General features: G+C 38.5%; 1 protein-coding gene across 1 annotated transcript in view; it reads right to left on the bottom strand.

Moving 5' to 3' along the window:
- Nucleotides 1-16,382, bottom strand: part of KLHL5 (kelch like family member 5) — a 54,626-nt gene extending 38,244 nt beyond the window's left edge. The window contains exon 1 of the mRNA XM_060777823.2: nucleotides 16,276-16,382. Coding sequence (XP_060633806.1) covers nucleotides 16,276-16,280 — 5 coding nt within the window. The 5' untranslated portion in view covers nucleotides 16,281-16,382. The remainder of the gene's footprint in view (nucleotides 1-16,275) is intronic.
- Between the last annotated feature and the right edge of the window lie 301 nt (nucleotides 16,383-16,683).

The raw sequence follows: 16,683 nt of genomic DNA, 5'->3' as shown, positions 1-16,683 counted from the left end.
GAAGCCCAGAGAGAGAAACAAAAAAGGCGTTAAAGCATTATTTACATCTTTAGAGCCTGCCATAAAGATTAGTTGTTTACATATTTTTAGAAGATGTAATGGCACAAGAAATTAGAACAGATAACCAATTCAAGAGTCAACAACTTTGGGCACATTCTGGCTAGACTCAAGCAACATTTATTTTCCTTTCTGAAGAACCCATGCCCCTGTATTTGTTACCGAATAAGTACACTGTTGAAAGAGAATATTGGTTTTTATTAATATTAATTTTACATAGACTAAAAGTGAGTATTTCCCATGTTGCACTGGGTTTCTAAAGGCAGCGGGCTAAATTGATTAAATTAAAGCTGCCAACCGAGTGCTCTACTTTTGCTCAGTGCATGCTGTTTTGAAAGATAAGACAGCCGAACAACTTGCAATGTAATTAATCATAATTTCTCAACATGAGCAGCCCCTGAATAATAATCAGACTGAGAAAAGGCTTTGCATCAAAGCAGAATCCTGAATTTGAAAGAAAGTGTGGCATTTAAAGATAAAAACTCACACAGACAAAGTTATATATTTAAGGACACTGTGATTGTATTCACAGAACCAATTTTTACATGCCATATAAAACAATCCACATACTAGAAGCTGACAATACTATGCGTTTTTGCCACACTCTGTAGACATGTTGTTCTTGTGGAAAGGATGAGGCAGAGAATGACCTTTCAATAAGATTTTAAAATTTTATTTTTGCTAGATAAAACAGTCTCTACAATGATGCTTCATGATAGCATTTATTGTTGGTTTAATCATCATAATATTGTTGCAATAAAACACAATGTTTGAAAGCTACTCTGTATCTCATTTTAATAAAGAAATGCTGAATATATCAAATACTGTAATAAATGATAATAACTCTAGAACAAAGGACCACCATGATCAAAGGCTAGCTATGTATGATCAGCATTCCATTTTGAAAAACCAATGGGCATTTATCTATGTGAATGAAACAACAATCAGCTCAACAAAATATCCTAGGACAGCTAATAAATGAAGTATAATTCATTGGTAAATATCCATCTCAATCAACAGTATGTAGTAGAAGAAGGGCTTCCTTCATAGCAGCGTTGCAACTGTGAAGCTCCCTACCCAGAGAAGTTAGACTGGACCCATCTCTTTTAAGCTTCCTGCAGGCAACCTAAACAGTGCTGTTCCAATGTTTTAAACACCAGTTTAAACTGTTATAAAATTGGACCCTAGGTTTGTTTTTAGACTGCTGTTATGAGCATTTTAATGTTGTTGTTTTTAAAAGTTTGTATTGTTTTAATTAGTTTTTATTTGTTCATTGCCTTGAGGGTCCTTGTAGGTTGGGAAGCAATAAAGACATACTTTGAATAAATAATAACCAGCCCATTTGGTTTTTTACTACATCCACAAACATCTTACTGAATTCTATTCTTTATCCCCCCTCAGATACTTGTCTCAGAGCCATAATATAAATTGAAGGACTCACCATCAAGGTTTTTATAAAGCTAAAACAATTTATTTATGAATACTTTTATACCATTCTTCATTTTAAAAAAAGCTCTAAAGTATTTTTCAATAAAAACTAGTATTTAAGATAATGGAAAAAAAAGGTTTTTAAAATACTTACAAATAGCTGTCAATGGACACAATAAAGCTCTGCCAAAATGCTGAAATGGAAGTTAGGTTTAAAAGCCAATGGGAATTTTGGTATGCATATATCTGAGTCTAGTGTCTAGATCCAGGGAAGTCATGCTACCTCTCCATTCTGCCTTGGTCAGATCATACCTAAAATACTGTGTCCAATTCTAGACATTGCAATTTAAGGGAGATGCTGACAAGCTGGAATGTGTCCAGAAGAGTGCAACTAAAGTGATCAAGGGTCTGGAGAACAAGCCCTATGATGAGCGGCTTAAAGAGCTGGGCATGTTTAAACTGCAGAAGAGACGGCTGAGAGGAGACATGATAAGCATGTATAAATATATGAGGGCAAGTCACAGGGCGGAGGGAGCAAGCTTGTTTTCTGGTGCCCTGGAGAGTAGGATGTGGAACAATGGCTTAAAATGACAGGAAAGGGGATTCCACCTGAACATTAGGAAGAATTTCCTAACAGTGAAAGCTTTTCAGCAGTGGAACTCTCTGTTCTGGAATGCGGTGGAGGCTGATTCTTTAGAGGCTTTAAAACAGAGACTGGTTGGCCATCTGTCATAAAATCACAGAGTTGGAAGAAACCTTGTGGACCATCCAGTTCAAGTCCCTGTCAAGAAGTAGAAGTCGGGGTGCTTTGAATGTGATTTTCCTGCTTCTTGGTAGGGGATTGGACTGGATGACCAATGAGGTCTCTTCCAACTCTATGATTCTGATTCTAAGTCTAGGAGGGGGGTAGCTGTTAGCTGGGCAATACTCCTGGCCCATCTGTTTAGATCTGGGGGAAGAGCAGCACCAAGAAACATTAAGTTATTGTGCAGTTTGGGGAAAATGTTTGTCCAATGGGTCACATCTATGGATTCAACTTATTGCAGATTCAATATCCCAAGCACTGCCACCATCAGTAGTCATGTTCCTGGAGAAGCTGCTCCCTGCCCTACTTAATTCTGACTCAGTATCTATCTAGCAATACAAGCAGGTCTTTCAGTAAATAAATTACATATGCACGTGCGGCAACCTCACATTTGCCAATGGCTACTTCCTATAAATGATCCCACAGGTAGGAAAGGAATAATTCCAATCCAGTGTACTCTATATCCACCTCAGATAGCTCGGTCCAAGATGATACCAGGATCAGTAACATCTAAAGTTATTGAGAGATCAAGGAGGAATACAGGAATGGCTGTTTCAGGGGTGAAATACATGTATATGTATCTTTAACAATTGGGATCTTTTTTTTTTACAAAGGATTTTATGCTTTTCCATCTCTCTTTTTCTTCCTTATTGTCTACCTGGAAAGTTTAGAACTTTTTAAGACTATCATCAACAGTGAGGGAATAGTGAATGGGTCTATGGAGAAACGCTGACTTTTAACAAAGCTCAATGTGGAAAACCTGCTCAAGCCATCTCAACTTTAGTAGTATAACAGGGTATGCTTCAGAATCCCTTACTCAGAATGTGCAAGCACAAAAAGAGAATAGCAGATAACTCTGCCTTACCAATTACTCCAATAATTTTTAAAAGCTTATATTGAGAAGCCTTGCCACCAAATTAAAAATGAAAAGTGGACACTTTTGAAAAAAAAAGTCCTTCCTGTATGCATTTTGAAAGAAGACTTAAAGTAGTCACTAACTAGAAGGTTCAAAATCTTTTTGTTTACTTATGCAAAGTTTAGCTGGCCTGGTTAATTTCTTTCATATGTGAATATTGTTTACTTTTGAGTAAAATGTTTGCTGAAACATATTGAACTTCTCCTTTTCATAACATAGGAACTTATGCCCATCCTTTTAATTTTGTCTCTGCCTCTGGCACCAAATTTTCTGTTGAAATAATAAATGTCCAGGAGCACAACTACTCTGTTAACTAAGGTATATTTGTAAACAAAATAGACAAAAGATATTATGCAGAGAGGTTTGTGTAGAAGGTACAATTTGTTCCAAGAACTAAGCAAGGGATAAGGTTAAGGGGTAAGGACAGACACCACACCAACTAGCCACAAGCAACAGTAAGACAGGGAACAAAAGACGTCATAAGCAGAAGGACAGAAATGACTAGCAGATGTAACACCAATAGGAGTAGAAACAGTAGGAGAAATCAACAATATTGTGCATTTGTAGTGGATACTGAAATTATCTAGTCCACAAACAATCAAAAGCAGAAATGTCCACAATCCTGAAGGACGGAACAGAGAGGAAGGGAAGCCACTGCAATTATTAGTTTTATTTCAATATGGAAAAGTTCAAATTAACATGGGGAAACCCTATACAACAAGATGTACATCATGTGTTCTGAATTGAAAATGCTAAAAAAAAACAGCTCAAACACATCATACTGGAAGAAACTGGCATCTGTTTCCTCTCCTTAGACTTCCCCTTCAGACTGTCATATAAAAGTTGAAGAGGTGAGGCCAGCATGGATGGCTATTTTGAAGGGTGGTGCATGTGCCTCAACCGCTTTACATGCTTCATATCCTCATACATATCTGTTTTGGAATCATAATTAACTTTCATTTCTTTTAGACAAATGAAGTTCAAAAACATTATATGATTTACCAATTAGTGTTGCTTTTTTAAAAATTAGTCCTGAAACAAAGATAAATCTTTTTAATGTACTGGAGGACAGAAGCAAAGATAAATTCTTTTGAAATTTAGGAGATAAGATGATTTTCACTATCTAACCAATAGTTCAAATGGTTTCACTTGGCAACTGTCACCAAATCATTGCATAAGATACAATGATAAAAGCTCATAACTCTTACATTTTTTACAATGTAAATTCTGACTCAAAAGATACCCTTAGATATTCCAGAAACACCATGAAATTTACTTTTCCCTATGGCGCATCTTTAATGTTCAAAGGACAAGTACTTCAAGGAAAGAACCAAGCATAAAGTTCCTTCCGAAACACCAGTCACCAGTCAAGACAAGAGAAATCAGTCAGTAGGACGCATTCTTATGATTGGTCTCTACCACACTGGATTTGATCTATATCTATATCCATAGAGAAGTGTCTTCCATATTGTCCCCATACATTCCAAAATGGTTCCAAAGTCTGGATGCAGTGGCACAACTATGGGGACACATGAGATGTGAAAGCAACAATCCTTACAACTACATTTTCTATTGTTGTGTGCCTTCAAGTGATTTCCAACATGGCAACCTTAAAGCAAATTTATCACCAGGTTTTCTTGGCAAGGTTTGTTCACAGAACTTTTGCCTTCACCTTCCTCTGAGGCAGTGGTTCTCAACCTGTGGGTCCCCAGGTGTTTTGGCTTACAACTCATAGAACTCTCAGCCAGTTTACCAGCTGTTGAGTTTTCTGGGAGTTGAAGGCCAAAACATCTGGGGACCCACAGATTGAGAATCACTGCTCTGAGGCTTAGAGTGTATGACTTGCTCAAGGTTACTCAGCAGATCTCCATGGCTGACTGGAGATTTGATTCCTGGTCTTCAAGAATCCAATGCTCAAACCGCTACATCACATATGTTTTACACTTGTTCAAATTCTACATTGATAATTGAAATGAAAATTGGAAACTACTTGGCCATTTCAAAGATTATCTCTGTATATTTCTTGCTTCTATGCAATTCTGCAACTCTATTTGTTTATCTGAACACCTAGCTGTACAAACCAGCAAGGAGGTCACACTAGAAAAATAGCTACAGTCAACCTTCAGAAGAATAATTTGCCCTAGAGAAACATTTCTCTCTAGAATAAGAAAGAGAAAACTACCTGCCATTGCAGCTTTTTCCAGTCTAGACAATATAGGCATGACTTTAGCAAGGAGGAAGAAAAATGAATGCACCAAGGATACTTTAAAAATATACTTAAGGATCAAATTTATTATTATTACAGAAGCTACAGACAATCCAGCAGGTGTATTCTACCTGTGTGTATGGGTATTTTTGCCACTTGCTATTTGAAAATGTATAATAATCAATAAATAAAGCTGCTGCCCCGCTATCACAATCATTATAAAAAAGAGAAAAAAATCAAAGATATAAATGAAATAAAATACAATCCCTAGCAAACACACTGGTATCATTCAGAAGTCTTTTTCAGAAAGGCTCTGATAGTTTTGCTTCTCTGTGCGAGCTTCTCTGTATTCAGTCACTAGAGATTTTCTAAGTAAAAGTATTGTCCTTGTAGTAAATAATCAGCATTTCAGACTCAAATAAACCAGCTGAGATATTTTACCTTTTGAACAAGCATCTTGAAATGAAGAAGCTAACTGATTGCAACTGAAAATCTGCATAATTCGTCTTTTCTCTGCTTGCAGAAAACCGCAACAAAGCATGCTCTGTTTTTTGTTTTTGTTTTTTGTGAAACTGGATAGAACTATGACTATTGAAAGTGTAGGAAAGTATATACACATCTAAAGAAATGTGAAATAGAAGTGTTTTATGAAGTTTCTGAAAGATCTTGCTTTGGCAAGTCTCCAAAAAAAGGAACTTTCATTGTTACTATAGCCCTCAAAGAATGGCTCTCTACAACTTTTAAAATACAATGCATTCAAAACAATGTGTCCTGGGAACATTTCCAGACAATACAAAAAGTAATGCTAAGGTCCCTCCAATGCAAATGTAATGGTATAATCTGCAACAGTGCAATGGTGCAAAACCAGCATATTTATTGTAAGAATTCACTTACACAAAGTTTGAGGGCATTGATATATATCACGTACTGATTGCCTAAACAGATTCTTTTAGTGATTTAAAGACCTAAAACTAGTTGAGTCAGTAAATGGGTTCTTACAGTTGACATACTGACCCCTGGATTAATGCATTACATTACATGTATCACAGCTCAATTTTACTAATTTGACATTAGTGGTTCCTAAATAAGAACTGAAACTAAATAACCTTATAAGTTGACAACTCTAAATCTGTATCTCTCACAAAAGTGGCCTTCTTCTAATTGAATAAAAACTGCTTTTCAAATTATGGCTTCTTTCAGTTTAGGATTCTATTATGCACAATAACTTTTGATTGGTAGCAAAAAAAAAGGTCCTTTAGTTTGGAAGTGTCCCAATGTTGTTATTTGTAAAAGACTCAACAGCATGAACAATTTGGTTTAATTAGTTCCTGCAAAAAACAAACAAACACAGATTTGGCACCCGAACTGACAAAACTGTGGTTGAAACTTACTATATGAGCAGAACTGGAAACCCTGTTTAGATGTAAATTTGCAACACAAATACATTTGCCAGTTTTCCCATAATGCCATATTTATGTTTTGCTACAAAGTAGAAAAAAATTCTTTACACAAAGTGCAGAAGGGAAGAGATGGAGTGGACAAACTTTCTTTGCTTTCTTGTTCAATGTCAGTATGCCAACCGTTCCAACTGCCAGTAATTCTTTGAATCATGACCAAAGAGAATTCTCCAGCAGAGATATAATTCAGTACAAAAAGAATAGACTTTACAAACTAGCACATATTCACATAGTAAGGAAATCCATCCTCAACACCTCCCATTATCTATTATGATAACATTACTGAATGCGACAATAGATATTTCCTAACCTTATATATGCAAAGTAGGAATATTAATCTATTCCATAGGATTACAACAATCATTGATTACTAACCCAATTTTACTGAGATTTCCACTGTACACAATGGGGTTTATTAGCAAGTACATATGCACTGAATTAGGCTACAACCCACTTTTTCCCAGTAAAACTTCTGTAGTATTATTAAGAGCAGTTCCTTAGTTTGAGCAGCTTCTTTTTGTTCAGGCTGATAAGATGCCAAGTGCCTTGGACAGCAAAACAAAAGTCCCGTGGTTCATTAATTTCTATGGCAAGAATTCATAATGTTATTGGTGACTAAGTACATTTAATCTGGGAAAATATGTAGCTATGATGGACACTAAGCAGTTAACTATGTACCATTTTCTCCCCCAAAATTTGATTTCCATCCTAATTTCTTATTAGATCAGCACTGTAAAATGAATTCCTTAAAGTGCCCAGGAGATACAACCTTAATGACCTTTCTGTTCCAATTCAGCTGCAATGCAGTTTTTCTTGTCTACTGGCATTATCATTCTAACACAAATTGGAGGAAGTTTAGGATTACCATCGGACACACCATACAGAAAATATTATGCTTATAGATTTTGTAAAGTACTATTTGCCAAACATATCCCAACAGTCACCTGTTTCCTGAAAGCTCCAATACAATGTCTTAAATTCAGTCTCTTTCTGTTGCTAAGCCTAAATGATAGAAACTGCCTTTGCCACCCATCTGCCTTTGCCACCCATCTCTTTCTCAACTGTATATATTTTGATAAAGACTAGATAATTGTTTTATTTCACAAAGCAATGCTGCCCAGGGATAATAAGCTGGGTGGATTTCATCAGTGAACTAACAATGGATGGGCTCTCCACTACCCCTGCCACCAGTAGCTTTTTCCTTCTGTGGTCTCAGTGAAGATCATATTGCGTATCTATGCATGTGTGTTTGAGGCTTCAAGTGGCCTGTTCACTTATGGCAACCCTATGAATTTCTTGGGTTTTCTTAGGCAACTGATACATAAAGAGTCCCCCTAAAGATGAGAAAAGCGGTATATAAATACTGTAAATAAAATAAATAATTAATAAAGACAGTTTTATTCCTTCCTCTGAAATACAGCCTGCCCAGACTACAGCAACTTGTTTTTATTGAGTCTCCCATTCAAATATCAACCAAGACTAGCCTTGCTTAGCTTCTACGATCCGACAGGGTCTGATGTCTTTAGGGTATTTAGGTCCTATCAACATATTGCTTACATGCTTTTTAAAAACTTAACAAAACTTTCGCTCCTTCAGCTCCTTTGTTTTTCTTACTTGAAGGGGATGACCTTTGAAAGTGCACATGCCTGAAACACTCCTGAAGCTGTAGTCAAATTGAATTACTCATCAGAGATCTGATAGTCCAAATGCTTTCTTTGTTTGTTGATGAGAAAGAACTAAAAAGAGGAGGCAAGTATATATGGCTAAAAAATGAAAAGATACATTTCACATTTGACTTAAAATAATCAGCCAAGTGCTTTGAAATAAGTTGACTGCAGGCTTCTTTTGCTTCCAAATAAATATTTAAAAAGACATTTGCAATTTTTTTTCCAAAATCAGATGCTTCCTAACCTAATATTAAAATCATGCTGTTAAACACAAAATGTAAGAATGTCTTCCAACTTATATAATATATAAAGAAGCATCTGTTGAAATATCCCACAGGACTCATTTTAGCAAATGTGCTAAACCATCAAAACAAATGACAAGTGGTATTCTAGCTACAGGTAGATGAATGTAATGACTTTCCAGATAGCTCATTTGAGCTTCCTAGCCTTCTTAACTACATAACCTTTATTCAAAATTCAGAAATAATTAGAATTTTATGGTATTTCTTAAATTGCATTTTAAACACTATACTATGAAAACGGAATATGAAATTACTAGACAAGTTATTGAGCATGCAAAGGTAAGAATCTTGTAATATTCAAAATTTCACATTTGACTTAAAATAATCAGCCAAGTGCTTTGAAATAAGTTGACTGCAGGCTTCTTTTGCTTCCAAATAAATATTTATTGAGCATGCAAAGGTAAGAATCTTGTAATATGCAAAGGTAAGAATCTTGTAATAAATAAATATTAAGTTATTGAGCATGCAAAGGTAAGAATCTTGTAATATTCAAAATTTCACATTTGACTTAAAATAATCAGCCAAGTGCTTTGAAATAAGTTGACTGCAGGCTTCTTTTGCTTCCAAATAAATATTTAAAAAGACAGAATTAGAATTTTATGGTATTTCTTAAATTGCATTTTAAACACTATACTATGAAAACGGAATATGAAATTACTAGACAAGTTATTGAGCATGCAAAGGTAAGAATCTTGTAATATTCAAAATCTTTTTCATAAATCAAGTCCATTGTTTTCTAACTCTGGATGGTAAATGTCATTGTTTATTCTGCTACAACTATCCAGTCACATCATGGAAATCTCGAGATGCAGAACATTTTTAAAGTAGGGGCAACAATCTCACTTTGAACTCAGAGTGACGACACACCTGCTCTCTCACTCATTCATGTTTCCCAACAGCAACTACTGAGAGACGTACTTCTTCTGATACTGGAACTCATAGTCATCATGGCTAGCAGCATGAATAGCCTTGCCCTTCATATACCTTCATTTAACTATGCTAAAACTAACATAGTTGGAGGCTTCAGAATATCATGCAATCCTGAATCCCATGGCTAGGACGCATTCTGTGTGAAGTACTCTTTTATTCTATACCAAATATTCCATGATTTAGCTATAGTGGAGAACACCAAAGTCTTGTATGTTGGTAGAGAACCCCCCCCCCCCCCACGGGTCTACTTCTTCCATATTATACCCAGTTGTTATATTGCTAACTGCTGACAAGTTGGCTGCACCTTATGGCAACTCTATGAATGAGACACCTCCAAGATACTCGGTCATCAGCAGCCTTGCTCAAGTCCTCCAAAGTCCAGATTGTGATTTCCTTAAATGACTCTATATTCCATTTTTATTACCATGTCAATATTCCACGGAATTCTAGGTTTTGTAGGGAGGAGTCTTTAGAATTTTCAGCCAGATAGTAAGGCACATATACAATGACCATGTAGTGTGAAGTTGGGTGAATCAGCACCACAGTGACTAAATTATGCCATCTTAATGCAGCCTTAAACCACAGTCGTGGGTTGTGCAGCATTCCATCAGCGAATCCAAAGCAAACTGCAACTTTAAGCCCATGTAAACTATTGGGCCAGTTTCGAGATGTGCCCTGGGGGCATGGTAAACACTGGCATAGAGCTCCACATGTGAAATGTTGTACTATATGTGTCTGAGGCAGGATCTTGTCCATAGGTCTTTCCCGACAATTATGAAGATCTGGCAAGATAGATCTGCATAATGTTAAAATAAATTTGTTTCCCAATTTATTTTTTCCTCAGACAGAGAATTGGCTATAACATTGGAAATTTATCAAGTTTATAAAATCTACAAAGTTGTCAGACAACTACAGTGAACTTCAGTTTTATAGAACTCCAGGCAATAGGTTGTATTCTCAATATTTATCTGTGTTTTTTTGTTTTACAAGATGGCAAACACGCATACAGTATCCATCTATTTCAGAATGTTTAGAATAAGAATTCCCACTTGTCAAAAAGCATAGCTACAGGCTCAATGAGGCATTATAGATTCTTCTCAAGATCATATTTCTGCACATTATCTTTTTAAATGAGCTATAAACATTTAGTATTCGTAGATATTCACATCAGATTAAACAAGATATACCAATGTACTTGTCTGTAAATTTAACACATTTTAAAAATTGGAATTTAAAACAATGATACCTTCCACAAGCTTTTCCCACCTGATTAACAGGAAGGGTAAAACATTTCTTAGATTCCTAAATGCCCACAAAGTATCCAACACTCAGAAGATCAGTGGTTTGATATTTCATTGTAAATAAATAAAAATCAAATCAAGTTATAATATTGTAGCAAAATAGCTGGAATATCAGAAAAACAAATTGTAGGATGTGTAAACAGGCTCATTAAAAGTAAATTAGTTATTCATTAATCTCCTTGTTACATGTAATTACTTGACTCTCTTACCCTTGTATTGATTATATGCACACACATATAAACAATATAGACTCCAACTAAGATGTGAATTTGAGGGCTGAGTCAGGGAATCTTTACTGTTTCAAAATCATTACAATGAAATATCAAACCACTGATCTTCTGAGTGTTAGATGTATTGTGGGCATTTAAGAATAAATATATACTACTTAACAATTTTTTTTAGACAGGAATGAAAGAAACTACGTAGAATTAGTTTAGTATTCACATCCAGAAGAGTAGAGGAGTCTAATCTCCAACGAGAATTACAACAAAATATCCTAGGGACAAAGTATGGCTTGTGGAATATTGGAGAAATGTAATATGCCTCAGCAGCACCATATGTACAACTGCTTAATTGCCTATCTTTCCCTCCACAGCATAAAAGGGCCCTGCATTTCAAAAATTGTGTATGTCAGGAAATGTTTACCAGATTGTCTTTTTCTGTATCTCGCTTTAAATATAGACTTATGTTCTATATGAGAAGTGTGAAATCCCCTTAAGACACAATCCTACACCCACGTATCTATGAATAAGTCCCATTAAGTTCAGTGGGAGTTTCTTTTCACCAGACATCTATGGCTTTGCACAAGGGTTTTTTACACAACTCTCGGTCGTATCAGAAACCAAACCCACTGCTTGGAAGAGGCAGCTGAAACATAACAGGACAGATGTCCCTCCAACGCAGCACCTTCTTTGCTAGCAGCCAAGCTTGCACACAGTCTAAATGCCAGCCTCATCTTTCTGAGAGCCAGATAAAGCAACGACGGAAGGAGGCCCATCTCCTCTCTTTCCACAGGTCATCAACCACAGGCCCATGATAATGAATGTTTAATTACTTTAATGCCACATCACATTAGCTTCTGCAGATCAGATGGCTCTTTCTCCTGAAAGAGAGCTGCCTTGGGTTAGAAGGTATTACACACACTTAAGAGAACCCACTGAAATTAACAGCTCGTGACTGCCCCATTAATCACAGCCATGCCTTCCTTAGGGCACTGAATTGAGGAGGTCCAAAGGTTCACACCCCTCTACTAATACCTGCCAGGTTTATCTGTCCCAAGAGCAAAAGCTGGATCTTATGGTACAAGAACATAAAGGGGAAGGATGGGAAGCACAACTAAAAATGCCACAATCCAGAGCAGTGTTGCCTACATTTTGCATTCATCATCTTCTTTGACAGGGAGGACTCAATTGGGCTGTGAGTTCATTTCTTTTTCACACTTTTTAACGTGTTCAAATGTTAAACACTTCTTTAGAATTCTAGATTATCATTATTCCCATTCCCAGCTAACATGTTTTATTCCATACTACAGAACAAATCAATCTTGTCCTTAAGGTGCCACAAGGCTCTTTGAGGTAACAGCTATACAAAAAACAAACAAACCAGAATTGTGGAGACTATATCCTCCCAAAATAAAATGTTAGTTGAGAACAAGGAGTAAGGAGTATTATTATTATTTATGAGGTTTGTATCCCGCCTTTCTCGAATCAAGGGCCCAAGGCAGCTTACAACCAATAAAAACATATAATGTAAAAATTAAGAACAAATTAAAACCATAAATATTAGCAAGTGCTGTTAAGCCCTTATTAAAACCACAACAAGATAGATAAATCCACCCTAATAATACCTAACGAAGTTGGACGGCCTTCTTAACTTTTGAATATCATTATCATGTTTATTTATGTTTATTGACTCTTTTATGTTACCTTAAGAACCTGTTTGGGCCTTAAGATTGGCTGGGGAAGCCCTCCTCTTGATCCTGCCCCCATTGCAAGCGAGGCTGGTGGGGATAAGGGAGAGGGCCTTCTCAATTGTGGCCCCCGACTCTGAAACACCCTCCCCAGGGAAATTAAACACAACTTTTAAGAAGGATTGGAAGACCTGGCTGCTTAAACAGGCTTTCGGCAATGATTAGTTAACACCCCCCTAATGTGGACGAGGTCTTTGTTATATGGATATACTTCAACTCAGGTATTTTGGCTTTTATTTAACTCATAGGAATCACTGTGTTTTAACTAATGTTTTATACTGCCTATTGTTTAATTAGTTTATTTTGTTTTTGTCTTTATATTGATATGCCATGTTATTATCTGGTTTATTTTTACTTTGCATGTATTATTCATTGTATGTTATCTATGTTATAAGCCGCTCCAAGTACTTTTGGGGAGATGGGGCAGGGTATAAATGATGATGATGATGTTATTATTATTATTATTATTATTATTATTATTATTGAGCCCCTGGTGGCACAATGCATTAAACTCTTGTGCCGGCAGGACTACTGACCGACAGGCCAGTGGTTCAAATATGAAGAGAGTGGGTTGAGCTCCCTCTGTCAGCTCCAGCTCCCCATACAAGGACATGAGAGAAGCCTCCCATAAGGCTGGTAAAACATCAAACATCAGGGTGTCCCCTGGGCAACATCCCTGCAGATGGCCAATTCTCTTGATTGCTGCTACTTTGTATGATATTTAATATGTTGGAAGTTACTTTGGGCCCCTTTGGGAGAGAAAAGCAGGTTATAAATAAAGAATTATTATTATTATTATTATTATTATTATTATTATTTTACTGACACAAAAACACAGTATGTCACAGCAAATAAGAGATATATGCTGTATTTCCTATCACAAAATCACAAATTGAACACTTCCCAAGAGTCTAGGACTGTATGATGATGATAATGATGATGATGATTATTATTATTATTATTTCTCCCCGAAAGCTTTCTTCCCAAAAGCCAACAGGAAGGGTGCAGATTTAATCTCCCCTGGGAGGCCATTCCAAAGAGAGGGAGCCACTCCCGAGAAGGACCCCTCTCTAGCAGTCTAGGTGGAGAGTGCCTCAAATGATTGAGGACATCAATTCCCCACTAGATCTTAACACTCTCCCCAGTGTACCCACTGTCTCGGGTAATCTGGATCAACATTTCAGCTTGGGCATTAAGATCTTCTGGGGAGGCCCTGCTCTCAGGTGTGGTTGGTGGGGATGAGAGACAGGGTCTTTTCAGTGGTGGCCCCTTGTCTATGGAACACCCTCCCCATCAAGATTAGATCAGCTTCCTCCCTCCTGTCCTTTAGAAAGAAAGTGAAGACTTGAATAATAAAATAATAAACTTTATTTACATCCTACCACCATCTCCCTGAAAGGACTCGGGGCGGCTCACAAGACACTCCAGGGTGCACATATACCATACAACAAGTTAAAATGGTACAAAAGTATATGATGCTGTGGCACTCAGAAAACAGAGGAATTCCAGGCATGAAACAATAGACAAAAGAGACATATGGAAGGGACATTGATCGATGGAACAGAAGATAGATGGATAGAACATAGATAGGTAGGATGGTCATACAGACACACACACATCTTTAAGGGGCCAAAGGGGGCTGGACTGGATGGCCTTTGGGGCTCGCTTCCAACTGGTTGGCCATCTGTCGGGTAGGCTTTGATTGTGTCTTTCTTTACCGACCAATGAGGTTGGACTGGATGGCCTTTGGGGCTCCTTTTCAACTGGATGGCCATCTGTCTGGAGGGCTTTGATGGTGTCTGCAAAAAGTGGTTGGGCTGGATGGCGTATGGGACCCCTTTAACTACCATGGCTCAATGCTGTGGAATAATTCCACGGTGTAGACCAGGTAGGGGCAGACTTGGGCCCTCCAGTGGTTTTGGATTCCAACTCCCACAATTCCTAACAGCCTTCCTAACAGCCTTTTGGGGTTGGAGTTGTTTTTGTTGGAGTGTTTTTATAAGTGATGGTCACTTGTTGGCCTGATAGGTGTCATGTGTCCAAATTTGGTGTCAATTCGCCCAGTGGTTTTTGAGTTATGTTAATTCCACAAACGAACATTACATTTTTATTTATATAGATTTGGAAATTGGGGTTGAGATGTTGTTGTTTATTTGTTCAGTCATTTCCGACTCTTTGAGACTTCATGGACCAGTCCACACCAGAGCCCCCTGTCGGCCGTCACCACCCCCAGCTCCTTCAAGGTCAATCCAGTCACTTCAAGGATACCATCCATCCATCTTGCCCTTGGTCAGCCCCTCTTCCTTTTTCCTTCCATTTTCCCCAGCATTACTGTCTTCTCTAAACTCTCCTTTCTTCTCATGATGTGGCCAAAGTACTTCATCTTGGCCTCTACTATTCTTCCCTCCAGTGAGCAGTCGGGCTTTATTTCCTGAAGTATGGACTGGTTGGATTTTCTCGCGGTCCAAGGAACTCTCAGAACTTTGTATTGTCGAAGGCTTTTATGGCCGGAATCACTGGGTTGTTGTAGGTTTTCCGGGCTATATGGCCATGTTCTAGAGGCATTCTAGAATATGGCCATATAGCCCGGAAAACCTACAACAACCCAGTCTCAGAACTTTCCTCCAACACCACAGTTCAAAAGCATCGATCTTCCTTTCCTCAGCCTTCCTTATGGTCCAGCTCTCACATCCGTAGGTGACTATGGGGAATACCATTGCTTTAACTATGCGGATCTTTGTTGCAGTTGAGATACAGCGGGATAAAAATACAATATATATATATATATATATATATAAAAGCTGAAAGGTTGAAGTGGATTCACCTCAGGCATCTGGCTTTGGCTGAAAAGTGGGCCAAAAAGACAAAGTGAGAGTACAAGTGGTCTTCAAATGGCAAAGGCTAACTCTTAAGTAGTATTATGTGAACTTCTCCCCCTCCACCACACACCCAAAGTGGGAAGATATGGCATTCTGGACATGTTCAGGAACTATGCTCTGTGGGGTGTTGACAGTTCCTTCCCCTCAAACTCTCAGAGTTCACCCCCCTCACCCACGGGATGAGAGGGAGAGAGAGCTCCTTCTGGCAGAGAAACCAGACCCGAGTCCTTCCTGCTCCTCCTCGAGAGCCTCCCAGAAAGCAAAGGAAAGACGCCCCCTCAGGAGAAGAAGAAGAGGAAGAGGAGGATGAGGAGAAAGCTCCCACAAAACCCCACCCCGCCTCGCCTTGCCTCCTCACCTCATAGCGGGGCCTCGCGTCCCGTCCCGCGGGGAAGAGCGCAGGACGCCCGGCTCCCAACTGCCGCGGTCCCGCCTCCTCCTCCTCCTCCTCGGGGCCACGCCCCCTTCTTCCTCCTGGGGGCGGGGCAACCCTCCCCGCTGCCGTGGCGACTCGCGGAAGGGAAAACTTTGGCCACGCCTCCTCCTCGAGCCTCGCCCAGCCAACCAGGAGGGTCCTTTTTCCTCTTATTTTTGGACCACACCCATTACTCTTTGCCCCGCCCCCTTCTGTTGCCACATCGAGCCCCTCTGAGGCAAAGAGGGAGACTTTTCTTCCTGGGCTCGCGACGGGGCGGGGGCGGGGCCAGCAGGAGTAGCTCCGCCCCTTCTCGCCCGTCTTCCCTCCTCAGTCGCCTCAGAGAAAGAA

The sequence above is a fragment of the Anolis sagrei genome, chromosome 5 (assembly GCF_037176765.1).
Source record: "Anolis sagrei isolate rAnoSag1 chromosome 5, rAnoSag1.mat, whole genome shotgun sequence".
NCBI classification, from domain to species: Eukaryota; Metazoa; Chordata; class Lepidosauria; order Squamata; family Dactyloidae; genus Anolis; species Anolis sagrei.
This window is presented reverse-complemented; position numbering and strand designations above follow the sequence as displayed.